The sequence below is a fragment of the Scleropages formosus genome, chromosome 14 (genome assembly GCF_900964775.1).
Source record: "Scleropages formosus chromosome 14, fSclFor1.1, whole genome shotgun sequence".
In the NCBI taxonomy this organism is placed as follows: domain Eukaryota; kingdom Metazoa; phylum Chordata; class Actinopteri; order Osteoglossiformes; family Osteoglossidae; genus Scleropages; species Scleropages formosus.
In genome coordinates, this window is record NC_041819.1 from 19,858,508 (window position 1) to 19,885,188 (window position 26,681).

At 43.9% G+C, this 26,681-nt stretch overlaps 2 protein-coding genes across 7 annotated transcripts in view; both read right to left on the bottom strand.

Moving 5' to 3' along the window:
- The window catches only part of LOC108928968 (disks large homolog 3-like), a 79,038-nt gene extending 68,923 nt beyond the window's left edge, over window positions 1–10,115 (bottom strand). For both annotated transcript variants that reach the window (XM_018743184.2, XM_018743182.2), the window contains exons 1-2: window positions 9,806–10,115; window positions 8,281–8,412 (exon numbers count right to left, since the gene is read on the bottom strand). In XM_018743184.2, coding sequence (XP_018598700.1) covers window positions 8,281–8,412; window positions 9,806–9,821 — 148 coding nt within the window. In that variant the 5' untranslated portion in view covers window positions 9,822–10,115. The remainder of the gene's footprint in view (window positions 1–8,280; window positions 8,413–9,805) is intronic.
- Window positions 10,116–12,684: 2,569 nt separating this feature from the next.
- Window positions 12,685–25,535, bottom strand: LOC108928866 (arf-GAP with Rho-GAP domain, ANK repeat and PH domain-containing protein 1). Of its 5 annotated transcripts, none has more exons than XM_018743056.2 (25): window positions 25,142–25,535; window positions 24,596–24,607; window positions 23,460–23,571; window positions 23,279–23,361; window positions 21,896–22,352; window positions 21,432–21,533; window positions 21,023–21,145; window positions 20,720–20,780; window positions 20,491–20,611; window positions 20,224–20,381; window positions 19,828–19,934; window positions 19,215–19,414; window positions 19,032–19,117; window positions 18,738–18,920; window positions 17,785–17,959; window positions 17,599–17,682; window positions 17,326–17,452; window positions 17,099–17,198; window positions 16,554–16,746; window positions 15,714–15,759; window positions 14,882–15,060; window positions 14,374–14,583; window positions 13,812–13,917; window positions 13,443–13,590; window positions 12,685–12,817 (listed from the first exon to the last, which is right to left on the bottom strand). In XM_018743056.2, the coding sequence occupies exons 3-25, from the start codon at window positions 23,549–23,551 to the stop codon at window positions 12,767–12,769; spliced, it is 3,192 nt and encodes a 1,063-aa protein (XP_018598572.1). In that variant the 5' UTR covers window positions 23,552–23,571; window positions 24,596–24,607; window positions 25,142–25,535; the 3' UTR covers window positions 12,685–12,766. The 5 variants fall into 5 exon arrangements, with proteins under 5 accessions (XP_018598572.1, XP_018598571.1, XP_018598569.1 ...); XM_018743055.2 differs by having other exon boundaries at window positions 24,587–24,607; XM_018743053.2 differs by lacking the exon at window positions 24,596–24,607 and having other exon boundaries at window positions 25,142–25,533.
- Window positions 25,536–26,681: the final 1,146 nt, after the last annotated feature.

Here is a 26,681-nt window from a genome sequence, read left to right on the forward strand (position 1 = left end):
TTGGAGCTCCATTCCGTGAAGCACATCACTTTCTGACTCCCCAGGTCCTGAGGTCAGCATTCTCACCACAGAGAGAACCACATCCCAGTGCCTGTGTGTGTAAGTAAAAATGTCCCCACGAGGATATAAACCCAGGAAAATGATGATGAGGGTGTGACCGCACAATGTAAACCATATATTTTTAGAGAAGTTAAAAAATCACAGCGTAAACCAGCGCCTCTCAATAATTTAAAATGTTTTTTCTCTTCATCAGCACGCATTTCTTGACATTTTGCTTGGGTGGAGCGAAGGAGCATTTAACCGAACTCAATGTGAATTCTATGCTTTGATAGAACAAATTTGAATTTGTGTGCGTGTGTGTGTGTGTGCGCACGCGTATGTGTGCATGTGTTTGTGTGTATGCCCTCCAGTAATACTCTGCTCTTAAACCCATCCAAAGTCCACAGAAGTGGGCGCTCACTGATCCAGACTAAAACCCGTGCCTCCGAGGCCTTTATTTAGAACGACGATGGGAAATTACACCTCATTAGGCTTAAATCTTAGACTGAAATTAGGTCAAATTAGGTTGTGTTTTTTTTCTCCCGTGCAGACAAAGCGGGCGTAATCCCCCTATGAAACGGCTCGCTGCGTCACCTACAAAGCCCGCTGCCCGCGCTTCGCTGCGAGCTCAAGACCGGCTCTTCTGGCCAGTCTGTGGGCTGTGACACGGACGCAAACAAAAGGGTGACGCCGTGCTACAGAACATCTTTGTCCCTGATTGCTCAGCCATGCAGGCTGCAGTTGCCCATGCGAGTCCTCAGCTCCGTGTGGCGTTTTCTACCCCTCTGTGGCTCATCCGGGTGGCTCGCACTGAGTCGTGTACCGTACCTATAGTACAACAACACGGATAAATGTGAACGTGTTTACACAGACAAGTGGCATCATTACTATTACTACTACTGCTGCTAAAAATAATTATTAATATAATAATAATGGGGGCGCGGCGGGTCTGGGGTTCGAGTCCCGCTTGGGGTGCCTTGTGATAGACTGGCGTCCCATCCTGGGTATGTCCCCTCCCCCTCCAGCCTCGTGCCTCGTGTTGCTGGATTAGGCTCCGGTTTGCCGCAACCCCACTCGGCACAAGCGGCTTCAGCCAGTGTGTGTGTGTATGTGTGTGTGTGCGCGCGTGTGTGTGTGTAATAATAATAGGAGTGGTGGCACCGGTGCCTCACGGTACCTGGGCTCTTGGTTCCGCTATGGGTCCAGATGAGACCCGTGTCGGTCACGTAAACTGATGACTATAAATTGCCTTGTGTGCGTACGTACGAGTGAAATCTGGTGTGTGCTCGGCCTGTGACGGACTAGTTCTCTGTTCACGTTGTACCCTGCCTCACGGCCTGTGTCTGTAGGATAGGCTCCAGGTCACAGGGACCCTGCACTGGACAAGTGGTTATCAATAAGGACATCACAAAAGGTGGCTGTACTACTAGTATTAACATAGAATTAAGTATTAGAATAATACACACATTGTCTGAAACCACTTGTCTCACGTGGGGTCGTGAGGAGCGGGAGCCTAACCGGGCAACACAGGGTGTAAACCTGGAGGGGGAGGGGACACACCCAGGACAGGATGCCAATCTGTCGCAAGGCACCCCAAGCAGGACTCGAACCCCAGATCCACCGGAGAGCAGGACCCGGTCAAACCCACCGCGCTCCCCTATTAGAATAATAGGACATGATACAAGATGCTTTTACGCTGTTCCTCAGCTGGATTAAACATTTGCAGCTGGAGGCACTACAGATCTTCACATGTAAACTTCTACCGTGGAGGTCAATACAATTTCAGAGAGAACAAGAGCAAACAACTTGTGGTTTTCAGATAAAACTATATCAGATGGGAAATGAGAGTTTATTATTAGCAGCTAAGAGATACTGAGGTTTTACCTTTTTTAAACTTTTTATTAAGAGTACAGTGAAAACAGGCAAAAACATCCAGATACATAAAGAAGGTTGTAAGATCAAAAGTTTACAGTGTGATCATGCAGCGCCTTTTAACTTCCAGAATCCAGGTCCAAATGCTGCAGAATTCTTCTCAGTGGTCATACAGATCAAATTTTAATTTTTCTAGTGGAAGATATTTAAACACTTTATTCATCCACATGCTTACTGAGGAAACTGCAGGTGCAGGTCATAATATTGACATTTATTAATTTATATTGTCCAAACTGACTTCTAATTAACTCTGTGTAGTGTTATGAGCCCACACACCTTATTCACCACGGTGACTTACACTGCTAGATACATGACTTACATTGGGTCACTCATCCATACATCAGTGGAACACACTCTCTCTGTCACTTACACACTACAAGTGAACCTGAACAGCATGTCTTTGGAGTGTGGGAGGAAACCAGAGTACCCAGAGGAAACCCATGCATATACAGGAAGAACATACAAACTCCACACAGACTGAGCAGGGATCAAACCCACATCCTCTCACACCACCCTGGTACTGTGAGACAGCAGCACTACTTGCTGTGCCACCCATTTAATGTCATTTCCATGCCAGGAAAATGAAAGGAATCTGCCTGTGTTCTATAATGAAACAAGATTTTGGGTTAAGGTTTAGCAAGAAAATTGAGGGGGATGAATCAAACTTTTTGTTAAAGGTTTTTCGAATGGCTGAGTGAACCCTATTACAGGAAACTCGCATCCTGTTACTTTCCCAGAATAAATGTGTCAAAGTTCCTCACGCTGAAAGCACAGCTGAGAAGATCCAGTGAGGACACACAAGAATGCGGTACGTTCTAGTGTCGCTCGAAAGTATGTAAACTTGTGTCCCCGAGTTTTACGTAATGAGAAACAGTCTTTCTCATGTGACATAATAGGTGTATAACGACCAATTCCATATGTTGCATTGCAGTAAATCATGTGTGCAGTAGAAAAATTAAAGTAGCGCAGGTGTGAAAAATAAGACAAGCCGAAGTTACAGTGGTTAAACCCAGTGGGTAAGTAGAACCAGGTGGGTAAATCATAATCATTTATGCATTTCATAAGTGTATTTTAAGATTTATGATTTAGGTTTCATAATTTTATTTTAACATTTTATACAAGAATAATGACCATCCCTACAGGGTTCACATACTTCCGAGCAGCACTGTATGAATGAGCTTCAAAGTTTGTTCCTGGATGCTAAGGGAGGTGTAGACATGGAACCACATGCAGGTGACCATTTATCATCTCTAAAAGACAAGCCAGGGGTTTTTACCCTTTAACCTACCTTTTGCCTGTCCGGTGGTCAGTCTCCTTATCTGGCCACCCCGCCCGACTAAGTCTGCGTACCTCACCGACAGCTACGGCGCACATATCCAAGCGGGCCGTGCACAGGAATGCCTGGTATTTAGATCATCTGGTGCAGCACAGCCACATCTCCCTTCAGCAGCTCGCAGCCCTGGCGGAAAAATCCCTGCACCTTTCGCACCCTTGCAGACTCAGAGACCACCGGTCCCAAAGATAGGAAGGGTGCTCAAACACAACTGCATTCTGCAAAATAGCGCAACGCACGTTAAAGCTCAGCAGTTTCTATCCACTTCTAATCTGGATGAAACTTCTGGGAATCTTTCAGTTTAACTGAACCACAGGAATTTCAGGTTAAATAAGTGTACAGAAAGGTTTACCTTTCACTTTTGCTATCAACACATTGCCCGCTGGCACACGCCCAGACTGTATGTAAATGAGTCAAGATGGTGTTAGGGTAGAGTGCAACAGTCAAAAGGCTTTGAGAAGGATAAGTCCTTACTGTACTGCCAGGCTGAGAATGGAAAACCACTGCAGCAGGTTACCGTGGTATAAGATGACCTCAGTGAACACACATCTACAATGAGAAGCTACACACACCTACCGCAATTGAACATTGACCACCTGTCACAACAGTACACTTGGGCTCCAGAGTGCAGTACCCTTACCTGAGCCATCCTCAACCGATCATTAGTCAACGAGTTTATGTGCAGAAACAGACATCGGTGGGTCTCACTGCAATATTTATGTCATACTGTGTGTGTGCTGATGTCTGTCTCTTACATTTATTTATTTATTTAGCAGTCACTTTTCTCCAAAGCAACTTCTAGTGAACTCTATGCAGTGTTATGAGCCCACACACCTTATTCACCATGGTGACTTACACTGCTAGATACACTACTTACAAATGGGTCACTCATCCATACATCAGTGTAACACACTCTCTCTGTCACTGACACACTACAAGTGAAACTGAACAGCATGTGTTTGGAGTGTGGGAGGAAACCAGAGCACCCAAAGACTTATACTGCTAGATACACCACTTACAATGGGTCACTCACCCCTACATCAGTGGAACACACTCCCTCCATCACTCACACACTATGGGTGAACCTGAACAGCATGTCTTTGGAGTGTGGGAGGAAACCAGAGCACTCAGACATGGCAAGAACATGCAAACTCCACACAGACTGAGCAGGGATTGAACCCACACCTTCTTGCACCACCCAGGCACTGTGAGAGAGCTGCTCCCTATGCTGCTGTCTAACTGTCACTCTGTGTAGCCCCATTTGCAGCACCAGTCAAAAGTTTGAGTACACTTTGGCAAAACTTTTTTGGCATGACATGGACAGATGAGCGAATGCACAGCAACACAGGAGAATCTCTGAGAATTGCAAAAGAAGAGCTGGGAAGTGGGGGCATGGTGGTGTGGCAGGTTTGGTCAGTGCCTCCTGTGTGGGGGGTCTGGGGTTCGAGCCCTGCTTAGTGTGCCTTGGGGCGGACTGGCGCGCAGTCCAGGGTGTGCCCCTGTCAGCCTTACGCCCTGTATTGCAGGCTAGGCTCCAGCTCGCCGCGACCCTGCTTGGGACAAGTGGTTGTTGACAATGGTTGCTTAGTCACTCACCATTACAAGTCACTTTGCAGACAAAGTATCTGCCAAATTAACAGAAGCAAATGCACTTTTGTAGACGTTGGTTGGAGCTTGGAAGAGATGTTAACCCATTTCCTGATCAAACTTGGTAACAGAATACCTACTTTCCAGTAAGAGTACTCAAACTTTTTACTGGCACAGCACATCTGTTCTTATTCCTTCTGAACCCTTCTAGCTCAGGCCAGGGATGGACTCTGTTGACACTTATGAGCTTTCAGTGTTTTTACCGCCAGCCCACCGAAGATCACACCCGATCATCAGACAGATCGTGTTTGACACCTGACTTCTCCAGAAAACAATACAGAAGAATAAAATTTTTCCAGATTATGTAATGATAGCATGCGCATAGTGGGAGTGCAGGTAGTTGGCCTTGGACCCACACAGATTGTTTAATGTTCTGCCAGATTTAGAAATTTCAGTTACACTCCTCAGCTCCGTGAACTTCTTTCCAACGTTACTAATAATCCGTTTGGAATATCTCTGTACTTTCTATGATAACTCTAAGAACATGTCCGGATAAACCTTTACAAAGCTACTCCTCTAATGTAACGTAAATGTTGATCTCAAAAAAAAAAAAAAAATACTAGGAAGATGATCTGGAATCATGGATACAGTTTTATGCAACTCCTCATGTGATGAACATTGGTTCACACACACACTTTCAGAGCCGCTTGCCCCATACAGGGTCACAGGGAACCAGAGCCTACCCCGTAACACGGGGCGGAAGGGGACACACAGAGGACAGGACGCCAGTCCGTCGCAAGGCACCCCAAGCAGGACTCGAACCCCAGACGCACCGGAGAGCAGGACAGTGGCCCAACCCACTGCGCTACTGCACCCTCACAATGGTTCCTATGGAAGAAAAAACAAACTAACTGCACTTAAAAATCAAGCATCTGCTTCTTAGTGTCTCTTCCTACTAATGTAAGGAACACATTGTATTTTCTACGAGATGTAGGTCACTTTGGAGAAAATTGTCTATTAAATTAAAAAATGTACAGATGGGCCCTGATTTCTGGGGTTCGAGTCCGCTTGGGGTGCCTTGCGGAGGACTGGCGTCCCGTCCCGGGTGCGTCCCCTCCCCCTCCGGCCTTACGCCCTGTGTTACCGGGTAGGCTCCGGTTCCCCGCGACCCCGTATGGGACAAGCGGTTCAGAAAATGTGTGTGTGGGGCCTGATTTACGATGGTCCGACTTGTGATTTTTTCGACTTTACAATGGTGAGTGGGGGGCGTGGCGGTGCAGCGGGTTTGGTCGGGTCCTGCTCTCTGGTGGGCCTGGGGTTCGAGTCCTGCTTAGGGTGCCCTGTGATGGACTGGCATCCCATCCTGGGTGTGTCTCCTCCCCCTCCAGCCTTGTGTGCTGTGTTGCTGGGTTAGGTTATGTCTTTCAGCCCCCCCCCCAGGACAAGCGACTTCAGCCTATGTGTGTGTGCGTGCGCGTGCTCCCAGGAAAGCAATACGTGGAGCGATGCTGGGCAGTGGCAGCGATCCGCATCTCCCAGCCTGTCATGTAGAGGTGTGTATTAAATGTATTTTCGAGTTACAACATTTCTGACTTGTGATGGGTTTCGCAGAACGTAACCCCATCGTAAACCAGGGACCACTTTGTAAATGCAAAAAAAGGTGCTCTGAAGCATCACATGTGACGGGCACTATACAGAATTATCCTCCACAGAACCGAATTAAAATACACTGGATGCCTTTGCCTCGTTCTCACTTTCTTTTCTTTCGTTCCCGATAATAAAAAGAAAATTAACGAGTGCTCTCTTAAGCGAAAGAGAAAGGAAGGAACTTCCAGAGAAACAGACGCAAAAGCGCTTTGTGCGAGCTCATGAAACCTGGCCTGTGCCGCGGGGAGCCGCACACAGCGCCGTTTCAACGCCGGCAACATTCGCGGAGCCTGACGCACGCTCGTTGACAGGGGCGGGAAGGTTATTTGCAACGCTGCTAACTCTTTCGGGGAAAATCTGCGAAGGCCACCAAGACGTAGCGTCTATGATATCCGAAGACTCTCTTTACACACGGAAGCACTGAGCGGCTGAAAGGACATTTCTGAAAGGCCTTTATTGGCTTCCCTATGATGTGGCTGGAAAACATTTCTATTATGTTAAAGTACAAAAGCGGTTCTGAGCGGACCGACACAGGCCGACTTGCGCTTGCGCTGCGGTGCGTCAGCCCCGAACGCACGAAAGCATTCATGAGTACAAAGGCACATCAGTGCTGACACACTGTAGTCACTCAGCAGCAGTCAGGAGAACTTTGTCGAGTGTTTTCCAGCAGCCAAACCACATCTCCGGAGGACACGTCTGTGAACTGCTCTTAGCAAATGTTACTTCCACCCGCGGACAGGGCAAAAAGAGGCTGCCTTCTCTTAGTCTGACTGGAGTGTTGGGAGAGTGCAATTCTGTCACTTTAGAAATATTCCAATATCAGAGATGAAAACCATTTAAGAAAACATAAAGCACCAACATATGTTCCTTTGAGTTCTTCAATGAGATGTACGTCGCTTTGGAGAAAACATACACGCACACTGTGCGAAACCTCTTGTCCCATATGAGGAGCCAGAGCCTAACCTGGCAACACAGGGCGTAAGGCTGGAGAGGGAGGGGACACACCCAGGATGGGACAGCAGTCCATCGCAAGGCACCCCAGGCGGCGCTCGAACCCCTGACCCCCCGGAGACCAGGACCCGGCGAAACCCACTGCTCCACCGCACCCCCACACTTTGGAGGAAAGTGTCTGCTCAATGAATTAATGGAAATGTTCCATCTACAGGATAAGAAACAAGAACTAAGTAAAAAAAAAAAAAACAATTTTTAATATGAAAAGAAGTGATCCAGAACTGTTGAGAAGAGTCTCATTCACTTTGTGTTATTAACCGCTTGTCAAAATCAGGATCACAGTGATCCAGAGTCTATCCTGGAAACACTGGGCACAAGGCTAAGCAGGGTTCATCTTGGGCGAAAAACCAGTCCATTGCAAGGTAGCCAGACACAAACATTTACACAATACGGGCAATTGAAAGTCATCAGTTAACGGGGAACATGGACTGTGGGACTGTGGGAAACCAGAGCACCCAGAGGAATCCCACACGGATACGGGGAGAACATTCAAACTCGACACAGGCCGAGCCAGAACTGTAATGTAAGACGGTTTGTGAAAAGTAGACTGATGAAATTAAATTAGAAATCAGAGAGTATTTTGGAAGAAGGAAATAGCAGAGGAAAAAAGGCAGAAGAGCACAACCTCCAAGTTCAGCCGCGTAACAAAACACCTACGATTACGGACATATTAACGTGAACGTCGCAGTTGAGTGAGTCACTGCATTTAAACAGAGAGAACAGCAACTTACCGAGAAGGGCCCGAAAAAGCTGGCTGTCGAACACGGCCGACACTTTGCCCACGCGTGTCCTTAGGGCCTGTTGCTCGGGGCTCGACAGGGTGGCCTGGTACTGTTTCAGCAGAGTCACGGCCCTCTCTGTGTCTGTGTGGCACAACATACACACGTACGTACACCGTATATATACACACCCGCACTGCGCAATTTTACACCGCAGGGACCATTTTCATTTGTCAACCTCAGCTCTTTCATTCAGCAAACTTTATCCAATGTAAAACGGGCAGCTCTCGGTTAAACGCGCAGAAAGGTTTTCCTTTAGCAGAGCCACAGCCCTCTACCTGTGCAAAATTGGTACACTTCATATTCAGCACCTCTGAGGACACTTGCTGGAAACTAGCAACCGCTTGCTCCAAGAGGGGTAGCGGCAAGCCGGGACCTAACCCGGCAACACAGGGCGCAAGGCCAGAGAGGGAGGGGACACACCCAGGATGGGATGCCAGTCCATTGCAAGGCACCCTAAGCAGGCTCGAACTCCAGACCCACCAGACAGCAGGACCCGGCCAAACCCGCTGTGCCACCACACCCCCCTCCCCCAAAACCAGCTTTTTTCAAAAGATAATTGGTTCACAAGTTTGAGCAGCGTACGAAGCATCACATCTTTCCCACATGTGTCCGTTCCCTCCCGCAGAAGAACTGTCCTGGTGTACTCAAACTTTTGACCGGGGCTGTACCGCTACTTCACACTGCCACTGTGTGCCAGTTACCACTGGATCATCTGTAGTGGGTAAAATCAGTGGACCCCAACGTTTCCATTGACTTGATCCTCCCCCAGAAAAGAGGGAAAAGAAAAGAAAGAAGCCAGACTCATCCCTAACGGGAAAATCTCAGTAAGAGATGGAAAATAAAAGATTTTGTCTGCTCCAGTCTGCTGGCTGTTTTGGCAAATTAAACAGCAGAACATGATGGACTAAGAAAGAGCTCAAAAGGGAGAGTCAGTAACTTACAGTGTTTGCCAGGGAGACTCATTTTTCACTCTTTAATTTCGTGTATCGTTTTAAACATCAAACCTTTCTTTACATTTTTTTTTTTATTTTGCAGCACCCCAGCCCCGCCTAATCCTCCACATTGAGTTCTAAAATAAATACGAAGTAAAACATAAGCATAAAGGGAGAAAATATTTCCATAAAATGTGGAAATGAAGAACTTTTACAGTAAAATGACTACACATGATGATGATGATCATGATTATAGAAGAAAGCAAAAGCATATATAACTGTATTATAACACCCGATACAACCCGTGAATAAGATCCGTTACACGATCCCGTCTCCGTACCACCTTAAAAACGAGATTTTGATTTAGTGTGTATTAGCAGTTCGGCGCCAAATCGTCTTTCAATCACAGTGACTTCCAAACAGTGAATTACAGCGGTAAAGTTTTACATCGATCGGATTGATCGCGCGCTCCTCGTAACCATTACGTCAAACAGCCCGTGGCGCTTAGTTGGAGAAAACGAGGTACCGTTATTAACACTCACCGTACTTGTGCACCATGGTCGCTTACATCGCAAAAAGTTCTGTAGTGGAAAAAAATTTAAAAAAAAAAAAAAAAAACCCTCTTTTATCCGCACACGTCGGGGGGAAACGGGCCAGTTCGTCGCGAGGCGCTGTAAACAACTGAGTGCAAAAAAAAAAAAAAGAAAAAAAAAAAAGTACATGCACATACACAGTCAGTATATTGTTCTCCGAGAACAGCATGTGAGACGAGCCGCGTTTTACAGCGGGGCTCCGCGTTTGACGGGATTAAGCGAGAAGCGCCGCAGGTCGCCTGCTCCCCCTAAGGTCCGCTTCGAGTGACCGCGACGGACCATCCCAGCGGAGCGTCCCTCCTCTTTTTCCACTCCCTCTGGCCCCTCCTCTTCCAACATGATCCAGTTGTGCAACAACTCGACAAGTTCGGGGGGAATGAAAATTTTGGCCACAGTGCGTCAAGGAGTTGCAGTCGTGAGAATATTGCGAAATCTTTGGCAATATCTGGATTTCTGCATAAATCGCTGGTAAATTGTGATCTGATCTTCATCTAAATCATAATAATGAATGAAGAGAGTCGTTTTTCAGACAACACGCACATTTTACATTGCACTGTCCTAAAGAAATGGTTAAAACAATCAAGTCAAGCCGGTCATTGGGGAAAAGTATTTGAATCTTTTCTTTAGTAACTAGTGGAACCTCCTTTATTGTCAATCATCTCAGGCATACACTTTCTGTAGCAGTTAATCAGACCCATGCAGCAGTTAGGAGGTATTTTGGCCCATTCTTCTATTAAAAAAAGGTTTTTTATTATGTCTTACTAAATACTACACTTCAGATTACACCATGAGATTGCAATGGGATTTAGGGTAGGGCTCTTTCTTGGCCATTCTAAAATATAGAATTTCTTCTGTTTGAGCCACTCTTGTAGATTTACTCTTGTGTTGTGGGTCATTTTCAAGTAGTACAACCCAGCTTCACCAAGTACATGTATTAGGTCACAAATGCCTTGACATTCTGCTGTAGAATTTCCTGACTCAACGTGGATTTCAGTGGTCCTTCAATGACTGCAAATCATCCAAGTTTTACAGCAAAGGAGCCCCGCTGCATTATACTCCCTCCACCATGATTTGCAGCTGTGATGAGCTATTCGCATTTCTTACAAATATAATGATGGGTATGTTTACCAGGAAGTTCAACTTTGTCTATTATTCCAGTAGAGCTGAGGAACATCAAGGTGCTCTTCAGCAAACTTGAGACAAGCAGCAATGTGTTGCTGGAGAGCAGGGGTTTCCTCTGTGGTAACTTCCCATGCATGTAACCAGAACTGCATGATATTTTTATACAACATGGCAGGTGAAACCCACACCTGAATCATTTATTGGAATACCTGAGTCCAATTACCCTGTTTTCACAATGTCATTTTCCTGGAGGTTCACATGGTTTTTCCATCAATAATGTTGAATGTTCATATAATTTGCTCAACAAAGCTATGGCAATGCAGAATATTGTACAGTACTTGTTTGAACAAGACTTCATAACCACTCAGGTGAAAATCTTTTTTTGTATGATTTATGTCAAAATTTAGGTAATGCCAGAGGCTTCATAAACTTTTCTCAGAGCTGTAGACACAAGTATTGGGAAAGACACATTACAACACTGCACTACTCCCCACCCTTGTTATGAGTATGCCTCCTCTCTTTCCAGTCTCTCCACCCACTCCAGTGTCCTTCCACAGGCCCAGATAACCGCTCTGATGCACTGCTCAGTACTTTTCCTGAAACAAGGACAATGTGGCAAAGGAGAAGACAGAAACTTTAGCTGTGAATCTCCCCTAAAGTTACACTGAGAGGCAGTCTTCCGAAAGACCATAACTGATAAACAACATCAAAGACGGCCTTTTATACTTAATTTGTCTGGGCTGGTTTACCTTCTCTCTCAAGGGGGGTATTCACTGGACAAAATTTAAGCCACATGACATACATGGGAGCTGAAACATAATTCAGTAAAATCTGCCACCCAGTGGGCAATGGTGTACATTTTTAGCATTTGTTTTTATTTGATATGGAACTTGTGATACATTAACAAAGAAAAGAAGTTTTGAATAACTTGTTTTATTTTAAACTAACTTGTACACAAAGCTTTGCTGCACAAGGTTAAACCTACATTTACATTCAGGTTAAACCTGAACCATATTAAAACCATTTCTGTTCATATTATTCCAGGCTTTAAAAAAAGCAACTTAAAGAGCAGAGGGAGTGAAAAAATTTGGTTGTTGCAATTTGCAAAGATGTTGCAATAATTTCATCACTTATAGTTAATATAACACATATATATCAAATTAATGTCATTACAGTGTACTAGAAAACATATAACAGTTACATAATAAAACAGTATTCTACAATAATTTGGTAACATGACTTCAGTACAACCCTGTGTTGGACTGGCATCCCATCCAGGGTGTACCCCATCTGCCTTGCGCTCAGTGATTCCAGGATAGGTTCTGAACCACTGTGACCCTGACTCCGACATGTGGTTAATGAAAATAGATTAATGAATGGATGGCTACACTTTAATTCATATGGAAAAACCTTCAAAAATTTGTTACTGACATCCATTCGCCATGTAGATAACCGTGAAGAAATGACATAAAAAAATAACAAAATAATGAAAAAGGCAAGATACAGCACATGGATCAACCTTGAAAGCAGTTATTAATGTACTGAAGAAATCCATGAGCATTTATCAAGTTTATATTATTTTGGGCAAAGCTCACCTAAGGAGGAAAAAATGCATGGTGTTTGAGTGTGACAATGCTACACGTAGACCATCTGAAAATGTGTGTGTGTGTGTGGGGCCTGGTTTGGTTTGATTTTTAAGTTTGATTAAATAAGGTACAGTAGTGGTGATGATACTCCTTGTCCATAGTCTTGGAGAAGTGATTATTAGACATCTCATCTGTGCTCATTTTAAAAAAAAGTGAGCATTTCTTCCTCCCGTGTGCCATCATTGTTTTCTTCCTGAAACAGAGGAAAGAAGTAGGTACATTTACTCTGTATCACTCCCCTGAAATTATTTAGTCTCATTTCAGGATCTTTGAGGAAAAAAAAAAGAAAAAAAAGAAAAAAAAACTAAAAATATAAAATATATTTTATCTAAGACAAAATGCATACATGCCAAGATCTTTTTAAGAACATTGCAAGTTAGGTATATTGTTGGTGACACAGCAGAGAGCCTCCTAAGAACTAGAACTGGAAACCTTTAAGTTGCAAGTCCATGTCCTTAAATACCATGCAACTTGTCATTTTAATAACTGTGCACACTTCCATACTTCAGAATTACTAAAAAAAAAAAAAAAAAAAAAAAAAAAGTTATTTCCAAAACCTCCTATTCTATGTCATATGGAAAATTTGTTTGCCTATACAATCAATAAAAGTACAGTGATACTCAACTTCCCTTGATTTATTCCCAAGGTAGGTTCTGTAAAAAACTTGGATATAGTTATAATTAAATAAATGCACTCTAAGGATGTTATTACTGTGAAATTCAGTGAGCTGGCCAAGCTGGCAACACTGCTGATAGTGAGAGTGGACACACATTAATAACACAGACCTCAGGATGGAAGGTACTGGTTCTGAGCCTTACCTGGAAGACCGCGGTGTAGTTTACAATGAGCTCTCGGGTGAGACGCACCATATCTGTGTTCATAGCAAACTGCTGGAAAATGTTGGGCACAAACACAATGGCCAGGTTCTGAGCAGTCATCTTGTTCTGCTGGCTGTAGAGCTGGACTCTGATTTAACATGTAGACATTTATCAAAATATTAGCTGCACAGACATCCACGCGAAGGGGCCACAAATCATCAGATCGTTAGCATGAGCAGTTTGAGCAACAGTTAAAACACTGTTTCAGGCAGGGAGGAAGTTGAACTTCAGGATACAACTCCTTTGCTACAATGTGTTGCAGAATGACACTGACTGAAATGGTGTAACAGGAAAATGACAGAAGCTCACATATACAGGTGTCCAAAGACAGCACTGAGTGTGATCCTGTTGTCTGGAGGGAGTTGGTTCAGTAGTGTGCGGTAGGCTTTCAGTCTCTGGGCCTCTTCCGCTTGACCTTGACAACACAGATATATGGAGGTCAGTGGCCACATTGTTCACGTATACATAATAAACTGTCAAACAGGTTATCAGCGCAAGAGAGGAGCAGCATGAATGTAAGGACTGGCAAATCCATTTCCCCTCGAGGTCAGTCAAGAGCTGGTCATTTTGTGTTTGCCTCTCCTGCACAGTTTATTTCTTATATTAATATAGAGATATTCTGGAGGCCCAACTTATTTTAGCTGAATGCTAAAGAATTGCCAAGAAGCAGCAGAAGCAATGCAATTCATACATTACAGTCATGATTAATGTACTTCACATAATTGGCACAGTAACCAACCACTGTTAAAGCTTGCGTGTTGAAAGAAAATCAGAATGTCCACTACATAACAACAGCTCATGAGAGAAACAGCTTATTGACATCTGTTGACAACAGAGCCACACCAAGAACAGCATGGAGATTATGCCATACCTGCAGCCTGCACCCAGTTCCCCATGTGGCTTGCTGGTATGAGATCCAGCTTCTGGCGAATGAACTGCTTGAGTGCCCCAGCCACATCTAAAACACCCATCTCATGTGGCACCAGCTGAGCCTTGCTGGGAGAGGAGCTCAGAATCTCCACCAGTTCGCTGACCTTTACTGCCATGCCACAGCGCCGGTAGATACCCTCCACCTTGAGACCTAAGGAGAGAAAACAGAACTTAACCAATAATTCACATGTGATATGATGCATAGAATGTCATGTCTGAACAACCCTTTGGGACACTGTTGTAGTCTGTTATGCAGTTTTGACCATGGCAACAAGAGTAAATCCGGAGGTGAAATGTCGTAAGTCAGAGGTAGCGTAAACTAAAAATTCTAGTTATACAAGCAAACCTGATTTTAAGCAAAGTTCTTCACAAAGAGGATGGAGACTCTGCTTGAGTAGAGAGCCAGATAATCATGTACAAGCTGTGTGCAGGTAACAGCTGGTACTCACCATACTGCGTAATATGGGAGATGCACCTCTCCAAACCAGGGGGGACACGGCCCGTGATGAAGGAGGGCAGCTGGTACCTAGGCTCTTTTGACGGCTTTTCCTCTGGGGGCAAGGCCACCTTCATCAACACGCCCCAGCACTGGCAGGGCTCTTCCTGCTCAAACTGTAAGCAGATAGTCCTGTGGGGTGTGGTATTTATGAAGACATTTAGTCATTTCAATTCAAGGGAGGTAAGGGACTGTGTGTTTCAAGGCAAACAACACAACACGAACATGACAAAACAGGCTGTAATCTGAATCATGTCACCAGAAGCAGCTTCGTTTAGAATATAACAGTCAGCAGAATAACAACCAGAACAGCCTGGTGTCATATGAAAGTATACGATAGGGGAGTGAATAATTCTTTGCTACAAATCATATTTAAAATTGAATTATAACATTAAATTTCTATTCTTTTTAAGTCATCTGATGTTTTTTTTCAAGTAGAAATATGTTTAACAATGATGAATGAGCATGGGAAACTGCCCTGCTATGGAATGGTATCCTGTCCAAGGTGTTCGCTGCTTGTGCCACCATGACTGTGTTAGGACAAGCAGTTTGTGAAAATGGGGGGGGGGGGAAAAAAAAAAAAAAAAAAAAATGTATACCTAAGGATAAAAATTAAATGCATACTGCACACAGAACAGCAGGCCAACTCAGAGGTAGTTTGTTTGATGAACCTTGACACTTGGAAAAATGGGGCGAAACTTATGAAAAACAAAACTTGTAAAACCACAGACCTTGTAAAAACACAGAAAAACTAACTAGTCTGTTAGGTATCAGGTCCTACTTGCCTGGTCGCAGTGACCACTTCAATGGTGTTCTCAGTAGCATCCATGTCTATAGGCAGAAGAGAGGGACTTGCATTTCTAAAGTTACAGGTAAACACAAGCTCTACAGCAAAAGCTTTTCCACTGCCATGAGCTGAGATAAGCCAGTACACTGACCCCACCCTGACAAGTGAGACTTAAATATGTCTTGTACCAATATTAACTTAGTATCTGGATACACTTTATACATGCAGCGCGGTGCTTGAATAAATGTTGAGTTATTTCCACTAATAATGCTCTACCTAGCAGTGCTAAAATTAATATTGTGCCATCAATAATATAAGGCTCTATTATCTAAGCAACTTAACACCACCGCTGTTAATAAAAAACATAAGGTAATGTGAAAAAAGAACTGTTGTAGCTGTTGAAATATTTAAAAGTATACACGTGATATAACAAGAAAAACATCAAAAACAACTAGACCTTCAACATATTTTCTTTTCATTTTCTCTGTACTGCAGATTATCTAATCATTAAAATGCAAAAAATGTATACTTACTGGTAGCATGACTAGAAGGATAACTTACGTGAAATGTGGGCTACATTTAACTAAATATATAGTACTTTATAAAACCAAACAAACCACACTATTTTCTAAGTCGCAAATGAAATATCCACATTTTAAAAATTAACCTGTTCAATATGAGCACATAACATGTACCAGCATATTTAGTTCAGCATCACAAAGTCAGTATTTTCAATATTTGCTTTCAAAAGCAAATCGTGAACCGTGCTTGTAGGGAATTTTTAGGAACAATGTAGCAATAGCCGAGGAGGAGGAATACAAACAGAAGGGTGACCTACTGGAGCACATGTCTGGGGTGAGCAGCATCTTATCCTGATTGCCTCCCTCGATGGGATAAATCAGGATCTCATTGTTCCGGAGGGCCACCCAGACCTCAGTGTGCCGCAGATCCTCTCCCTCCCGCAGCCATACCCTGGACACAGCGTGAACCCCCTGAAGATCTTCATCAGAGACAGATCCTGGGAGCACCACCTGGATTTAGAGATAAACACCCTTCAGAGGAAGTGGAAGGTTGTGACTCAACTTTGCATCATGGGCAAGGCTGCCCCTTAGCATTCTTATACTTCATATCACTGGGCATCAGTTTTCAAAATAATTACACAAATAAGCTATCAATCCCAAAAAACGCTGCTTCTCTGACAACTAAAATACACTTTGTCCTCTTATGAAAGTTCTCGTTGATTTCAAAGCTTTTAAGATCAAAGGGGAAACCCACTATAAAGAGTATGCTACTGTCCTCCAGCCAGGATGGGATGTCCAGTCTTAACTCCAAATGGGTACAAGGGGAACGGTTTAAGGCTAATCAGAGTTTACTTAAAAGTACCTTCAAAATGTGCGTTAAGTGCGCGAGGAGACCGTCTCTTGTGTCAGAGCTGCAGATCAGTTTGTCTGCGAGTGTCAGCATCTCAAACTCATTTTTTGGCCTGTGGAGGCAGATGACATGTTAGGGTCATGCAAAAATATACATTTTACATCGTGGGGACATTTGCACACACAAAGACACAAACAAATGTAAACACACACAGCACTAAGCAGAATGCAGCCTGTTACCCAGAAGAGCAGTCGAAGATCGACGTGACTTCTCTCAGGTCTAGAACATCGCAGGCAGCTGAGTCATTCTCCTGAGAGAACAGGAAGCGGTCCTCCTCCAGCTTCCCATGGAGCTCCTCTTGTCCAGCTACCCCGAGACATTACCACTTTGTCAGGTTTAAGAGACCACTTTCTGTGCAGAACCTGCACTGTTGGTTCTTATGATTTCTAAAATCCTTCCTATATTCATTTTGTGTCATGCAACGTGCACATTGCCCTGTTATGCAGAGTTACCTGCTGCAGAGTTTGGATCCGTGGTTGCAGAATTCTGTGACACCAGACGTTTAGACGGCTTCTTCTGAATACAGCGCGGGACCTCTGCCAGAAGAGTATGACAACAAAGCTTCTTCAGTGGACATGAAAAGACCCAAGAAGCAAGGCTATAGATTTTGCAAAGAGCTCTGGGTCCAGGAGGTTTACCTATGAACTCATTGTGCTTGAGAAACTCCACCTGTAGGGCCTGGCTTGCCTGCTCTGCCAGCAAGATGGGTGAGGTTAACTGGGGGTCCTCCGTGTGACATAGGATCTGTGCTCCCGACCACACCAACATCATAGTCTCCGAGACATCTGGACTGCAAACCACCTCGCACAACCTCTGAGGGGCACAAAGAAGTGATAATCCATTTCTGCAAGTCAAACAGAGTAAAGCAGCACTCCCTGCACCCTCTATACTGACCATATCTATATAGAAAATGTCCAGTATGTGGGTTAAAAAAAAAAAAAAAAAAGCGAGAAAAACAAAATCTTTTGCTGTCAAAAGCTAGCACATCTTGTGTGTCACTGCAACACAAGTTGATGCACAAGAAAGATACCTGTATTATCGCAATACTTTACTCAGATCCCATAGCTGAGTTTCAGTGTGACATAGCAAAAACTAACTTCTCCAAATGTGCTCCCTTATCCGTAATCACTGACCTCTATAACCATAGGCAGCAATGCGTGATGACAAAGTTATAGTACATTCCATTTCAGATGGAAAGCTATTTTTTTTTTTTTTTTTTGTTTTTACAGTATTTGTTACAAAGCAATAAGTTTTTAGCAGAAGCTTGAGTACTTCAAGTGATTATTTATTATTATTTATCAGACACAATTGTCTACGGCAACTTCCAGGGATAGGTTATAGATGCTAAAGCAGTACCTAAAAAAAGCAACTTTTGACTTCATTTTGAAAATATTTCTGGCCACAGTACGAAAGACGCCCTCAAATAACCAGCTCACACTGCACATTTGCTAATCACTAACATTATCAAAATCATTCTCGGCACAGACGCATGAATTCCTGGAAAGTCCAAAAGATCTGAAAAGAGATTGGACCGCAGGGCCATAGAGTCAAAGATAAAGAACATTCACTGCTGTCAGAACTGCATGCAAACCTGGTTGAGGCGCTTCTGGCTGAAAGCCAGGGGGTGTGGTCGCCGGTATAGGCCTTTGCAGTACTTGGCCTTGATGAACGCATTACGCTGGTTCGGGCTGGCATCAGGCAGGATCTGCTCTGCGATGGGCATATTGTGGCCCCACACAGAATTGGCAACCTTGTTCCCATACAGCACAAAAAGCTGAGGGGAAACACAAAACAAATTATGTCATGGCGATGGGAAATTAAACAATAAGGAGATCCTCACATCAGCAGTACTCTGAAAAGAACAAGAGGCAGCCCTTGCGCTCACCTGGATTAATGGGTTTGTCCACACTTTGCTGTCCATCTTAAGACTGCGCACTTTGGATACATTGATTCCCACTGATCGATGCTGCCCTGCAAATCGTCACATTGAGAACAGTTCAGCCAGGAGCACTATAAAAGCTGCTGCAACTTCCTGTGAATCTGCTTCAACTTCCACAGCTCCTCTCACCTGCACAGGCCTCACAGATGAGCACAACCAGGTTTATGGAGGCCCACTCGGGGTTGGGCGAGCCACAGTCGGCACACACCTTGTTCCAGGGACTAGACCAGAGGCGCTGAGCCACCTCGCTACAGGACAGTGCACTGCGGATCACCCGCATCAGACTTTCCTGCCACATCAACAGGTCCTTAGAGGAGTCAGCTGTAAAACTGGGGGGGGGCAGGGGTCAGGACTTTACTGACAAGAGAATACTGAAGATACCACTATTTATCTAGCACACAGAAATTAAACCTGGCACACCCACTAGAGTTCTGCCCACAACAACTGTTTTGCTCATTAATGCTGCAGACATTGTCAAGATGAATTACCATCACAGAAATTCATGCATTCTGTAAAGGATGCAACACGAAAAATGACAGTGAAAGATAACATGTCAAGTGGTTTAATAAGCAACTTAAGGTTTCTGCATCTCTTAAGGCCCTATGCACCAACTGGAGTAAGAGGATTAAAGAAGAAGCATCACTTTTCAAAAGTTATGAAACTGCAGAGAACAGTGCTTAATGTGACATATGAATTCCAGGAAATTATCTGGTCCACTTTTGACCTCCTAATGTGGGCTTACTTAAAAGTCCTGTAAGGCGTGATGAGGCTGAAGCTGTGACGACCTGTCTGCTTGACTGTTGCCATGTCCATGGACACAATATTCATCCCAACCCCCAAGCTGAAGTCCTTAATGAAAACAAAGTAATTATAAATTGTATACAAAATAATTTTGTACCAAAACCTATACACATATATATCAATTATTTAAAATGTCATAATATCATAAATATGACAATGCAAATAACACCTATGTCTGCTACTACCAGATGAAACCATTCATATATTAGTTCGCAGTGCAAGCAGAATATAGCATTAACTTGCAATTTTGTAATGCACATATTTGGCCACAAAGGGTCCTCCTAAATGGCAGGATCTATAAAAAGGAAGGATGACGATCCAGTCTCGTCTTCAATACCTCTTTACTGCGGTGGATCCATAGGCTGTGCCCACAGATAGCAACATACACCTTGCTACGGGGGTCCTTCATTTGGAGTGGGCCGTGCTGCTCAGCTGGGGCAGGGGGCACCTGTCCGCGACATGCGTGCAAAGATTCTATCCAGCTCTCTTGTGCCACTGCAGAGGAAATCCAATGACACATGGGCACCGTTCAGATCCATCAGCATAAAGGGGCTTGGAGAAAGATGCTGGGATTAGCGTCTCAGACTGTGCTACCAAAACTCACTTGGAGTGTCTGCCATGAACTCAATGCGCTTCTTGTTGAAATAGATGGAGAAGTGTGCTCGGTCTTGTTTTTGGATGCTAGTGATGCTTGAAACATGGAACACAACCTCGGTGAACTTGTCCTGAAGAACACCCAAGGAGACAACAAGGTGACACCAAGCTTCAAATACAGCCAAATGCTGTTGGGGCTTACCTATGGAATTTGAACTTGAAATGAGCAGGACTCTTACCGTACGCTTCTTCCAAAGAGACATCATCTGCCCATCCAGTGTGACCCACAGAACATGGTGCCTACAAAAAGCCAAAGGAGTAATGAACTCATGAACAAAAATGGGCAGCAGGCAGCATAGCGGTTAGAGCCACTCCCTTCAATAAAAGACATAGGTTAGAACTCCACCACCTACTTACACCTAACAGCATCAGCAGAAAAAAAAAAAAAAAAAAATGACCCAGATGCATAAATTGGTAAATAACTAAATAGCTTAGTATACAAACTTAAAATCATAAGCATGTTGACAACACTGAAATCGTACTTGCGGCCCTGCCACACGTCCAGCCAGCTGGAGCGGGACACCACGTTCACCTCACCCGCCTGAGAACCCACACTAGAGCCTGAGGGGGTTTGTTTCCTCCTGCTCACTCGAATGGTAGCAACACTGCAGAACAGAAAGTCAGCACACAAAAGTCATCACTGAAAGTTGCAATTACATGCCAGCTGATGGAAAAACACCCTGTTCTACAGCTGGGCTTAGCTGCCTCAGAACTACACCCATTATTGTTTCCAGGAAGACCACAGAATTCTGCACAGAGAACCCTGCAATTCTCTGCTCAGGTCCTTTGACGCCAGCTGGTCTTTGATAAGTTCCGCAGAGATAATAATGAGGCTGCTCAACTGCTCCCTTTCCCTCCTTGGGATCTCACATGGAGGGGTGATGTACATACCGTGGGGCCATCTGCCTCAAGGGTCTTGTCTGCAGGGCTGAATTCTCCTTTCTCAGCTCGCTGGGCTGTATATTGCTGAGAACATGGACCTTATTGCCAGAGCTGGAAATAGATTTAAGTATTTAAGTATCGTTCCCAAATGAAACTGCAGAAGTACGAAATGTCATGGCAAAGCCATCTAGTTTTGCATTCACTTAATGTCTTTATTTCATTTAATAACCTGGTTTAAAGTTGATTTTAGACAAAGAATACAAAAAAATATTTTGTGTAACTTCCTGTAGTAAACCCAAATTAAGGACTATCGGGAAATTATGCCTAATGCAAATAACGTCAAATTTACACTAAACTTCATTTAGTGCATCTCCATATTTCACATTGTACATTCTCAAATATGTTTTCCATTTGAAAAGTAAATATCTGAGGTCTATGTACCTTCATAAGATAATTAGGAGGGTAACACTCACTCATTGGTATTACAAGGCTTTTCTGAGACTGCACTCCGGGAAGGCAACTCAGCAATCTCCTCTTCGGTGGACGAGTCATATCCAGGGTCCGTAGCCCAGTCAGCCAGATCCTTGAGGATGGTGCCCAAGGATTCAAGAGGAGGAGAACCAGAGGTTGCTATAGGACGGTCAGTTTCGAGTCTGAAGTCATTGGTATCTAGCTGGTTCTGATTGCTGCTGGTCAAGCGATCTCGTTGGGCTGACAGAGGCAAGCTAGTATTCTGGTGGGGAGGCAAGGAGCTGCTCCCATCTGACCCCGGTGGTTTGGAGAGGACAGAGACTGGTTTGTCATTTCTGTTGTTTATCAAACGAGCCGTGTCTTTTGCTTCGAAAGCAGGGCTGTTTTGCAAACCATCACTGGAACCGTTTGAGATAAGAGCCGATGTGTCACCTTCTCCCTCAAAAGCTGGTGGAGCTCCTGTGGATACATATGAAAATATCAGCAGGTAGTGTATTTTTGTATTGTACAAAAAGACCCAGGTTTAAATCCAACATCGTTCTGTTTGACCCTTGAGCAAAAGTACTAACTCTAAATCACTCCAGTAAAAAATATCCACATATATAAATTATTGTAAATTGCTTTGGAAAAAAGCAACAGCTAAGTAAAAGTAATAGAGAGGAAAAACATAAAAATATGTTACAGCAGTCACAGTGTACTTCATAATGTTAATAATCATGTAACATTTCCAAATATACTTGCCTGACAAATTGCTAAACTAAAAGTTTAAAATTTTCCACTTGTGCAATGGAAAAGCTGTTTATAGTTTTTGGAATGTTTTAAGTGACATCATAGCTCAGAGAAGCACTAAGATTTGAGAATCTTAACTTCCCCCAATGACATGACAGAAAAGAATGCAGGAAAATCAGATGATAGAGGTTGTCTAACTTAAAAAAAAAAAAGAATTATAAAGCAACTGTAAAAACTATGAAAATACTGCTGTTGGTATACTGTGAACTAGTGTGAATTCCAAATATATGTCTGCGTTACTTTATTTAGCAGGCAATTTTCCCCAAAGCAACTTCCAATGAGCACTATTTAGTGTTATCAGCCCACACATTATTCACCCAAAGTGATTTACACTGCTAGATACACTATTTATGAGTCACTCACCCAAAGATCAGTGAAACACACTATCACTTACACACTACGGGTGACTCAGAGTCACCAGTGTACCTGAACGGCATGTCTTTGGAGTGCGGGAGGAAACCCACCCAAATACAGGAAGAAGATGAAAACTACAGACTGAAAACTACTCATACCCTCTCACATCATGTAGGTGCTGCGAGACAGCAGTGCTACTTGCTGTGCCACATATGTGAAAGTGTCAATGAGCGCCAGTTTACCTGGTTTCACAAGCTTGTGTGATCCTTGGGGTTCGGGATGATTTTCAGTTAACTGTGAGTCTGGAGCATTGTTCACCATCGCTCTTTAAAAAAAAAAAAAAAAAAAGTATAATAGATAAGAAAACTTCAAAAAAAGGGAGTGGTGACTCACTAAACATAAGCTTAAAAATTGCAGACCCACCTCTCAGAGGAGGATTGAGTGTGAGATACCAATCTTTGCCGCTGCCGGGGTTTCGGGATGGGAACTTGCACTGTATCAGTGGGACCCGACATCCTGAGACTATCACACCTGCCTAAGGAAACAGAAGGGGAAAGGTCACGGCCAACAGAGAACCCTTTTTCAATTCAGTTCCACAGTTCAGTTTTTCTAGCTCCACACCATAACAAGAAATCAATGACCATGAGTGAGTTCAACTACATGTACCAAATTTTTTATATATATAAAAAATATAAGAAATTTTATATATTGTGGCACACAGCGCCGTGGGTTTGGATGGGGCGAAGGAGGACACAGAGGCAGCGTTCATTTTGAACGTTCTATTAGAACACCGGTACCAGGGAAATAATGCTCTTGGTCCGAGGACCTCGTTTCCTCCAGGACCTGCACCTCAAGCCAGCCTTCCCAGCCTGCTTAGCGCCCCCTCCCCGTACGTCAACAAAAACTAACCAATTACAATAAACGCATTTCCCACTCAAACACAGTAACGCGGGTCGTTACAATACATATAGGGTACAGGTAGTTGAACTCACTGATGGTCATTGATTGCTACCACACACACACACACACACACACACATCAGCGTCTGAAACCGCTTGTTCCATACGGGGTCGCGGGGAGCCGGAGCCTAACCCGGCAACACAGGGCGTAAGGCCGGAGGGGGAGGGGACGCACCCAGGACGGGACGCCAGTCCGTCGCAAAGCACCCCAAGCGGGACTCGAACCCCAGACCCACTGGAGAGCAGGACCCGGTCCAACCCACCGCGCCCCCGATTGCTATCAATATACATATATATACAGCATATGATATAGGCAGCTGGTAGTGCAGTAGTTAATGCTGCTGCCTTTGGATCCAATGGTTACAGGTTCAGTTTTCACCTCCAGCTGTAGTACCTTTGACTGAAGTACCTACCCTAAAATTGATCCAATAAAAAAAATCCTCAACTGTATACATGGGTAAATAATTGTAAGTACCTTACCACTGTAAGTTGCTTCTTTGGGAAAAAAGATAGAAGCCTCACTCACAGTGACTGTATGTGACATATATGTATACACACAATATGGGTTGTGTGTGTACTACACACACTCACAGCACTTTCCTGTTGACTCTCCTAAAAAAGTAAAAAGACATGTAAACTTCAAGTACATTATGTGGCAATGAATGTTCCTGACAACGACCTTACATTTGATTCGTTAGACAATGAGGAAGACAAAAGAGAGAAAATAAGATAGAACTTCTCTCTTTGTGGGCCGACTGAGCTCACCAAGCGCAAAGGTTAAATACCTGCAGGTTATAGAACCATAACGCAGAAAATGAAAGACACAGAGAGTAAAAAAATCGCGACAAAGAACTTGTCCTTCACGATACGAAACCGAACTTCTTCTAGTCAGTGGGATATTTATAAACCCAACAAGGCATTATAATTATTATGCCTTATCCGAGCAATTCGGAGACTCTCGTAAACACACAAGGAAGTAGCGCGCTACAACCGACTACTAGTTAGTTTCGCAAAAACAGCGAGTAGTTGGCTGAAATAAGAGCGAATAAATCGCGTTCGTACCGCGACGGCGGCGCGCACACACACCGTACGACGTCCTCGCGCTCACGCGGACGCTCGAGACGCTGGCTACTCGGCCGATCTTACCTGCTTGGCGCGAATCGCGAGGCTCTCTGCTCTGCCTCGCGCCTTCTTTGGCTCTGCGGCAGACGCGCCCGCGAGACCAGAAGAACTCCTGCCGTCTTACCTGTAATACCTGTTTGGCAACTTAGAGCGGGAGCAGCTCCCGCGGTTCGCGCGTGATAAATTATGCACCTAGGCGAAAAATATGTCTATGAGTATGAAGAAAAATCACGTCCAAAATCTTGACGCAAAAGTGTATCTGTATGTCATCGAAAAATCACGTCATGGAAACAGCATGTCAGTGACATGATCATAAACGCTGAAAGGTTAGGTTCCCCAAAGTAATAGTTCGCAATCGTCGTTATATAACGAAGTCTGATTTTAGATTCAGGCTTTCCTGAAATTGTTTTTTTTTTTTTTTTTTTTGTAGTTGACTAAAAACGAAAATAAATCGAAGTATTTATGTAATTATTTGTTTGTTTAGCTAGCTCTTGGGATCTACTCATATCTGGCGCACGTGGTGACGGACGAGTCCGGGAACTGCTCGTGTCGACCGTCATCTCGTGCTCGCGCCGTCACGGCGATTGCAGTAGCGAGTAAACCGGTGGAACCGCGTTCCCGGCGGCCGCGCAATATACGGAATTTTGTTACAGCTTAATCCATCGCTACGAGATTTCCCCTATGAAACAGTCTCCTGAGAATTACACCTAATTGTTGTGATCATGTAAGAAAAAAAAAAAAAGTATTTCTATAGTCTAAAAAGAAGGTTCCACGAGCTGTTGTGAAGCAGAGTTCAGCACGGAAATGTACTGGAAAAGAGATGTGAAATTAAACAAGGCAGCATGTTTTCATGTGAGCGAAGGTTAAAAAACAGAAAGAATATTTCCCCCAAGTCTCTCGTACAACGGGAGCAGTGGTGTGAGATGTATAAAAGTAAAACGAAACACTGGCGAAGTGAATTGATTTGTTGGAGAGGCAAGAGAAGCAGAATCAGTGCGGCATCAACCACTTTTCATAGAAAGACTGAGACCAAGTCAAACACACCTGACGTTTTAAACTCATGACTACTTTTTTTTTTTTTTTTTTTACATTTTCCATAAAACCTTTCTGTTTAAAAACTACAGAAAATACATGGATGTGTTTTTTTTATTTGCCTGACAACACTTTTTTTAAGTAGCAATTCTCTCCAATGGTTATGAAGACATTGTAGAACATATTTTAGCCTTACATAACTGTAATTGTCAGGAGTTGCCCTTTCAGTGGGTGAGTTCTCCATAACAGCCAAAATGTAAAGCTGATGAAAATGAATTTAAGTTACAGGCTGTTCAATTATAGGTTTGAATCCAGGTCAGTCTGTGTTGTTTGCAATCTCTCCCTATATCTCTGTGGGTTTCCTCTGGGTGATCTGGTTTCCTCCCACAGTCCAAAGACTTGCCTTCCAGGTGAACGTAATGCTGGATCGTGTGTAGTGTGCGAACAAGTGCATGCGACCCTGTAATGGATTGGTGTCCTGTCTGGGGTGTACCCATCCTAGCCTTGCACCCAGTGATTCTGGGATAGACGC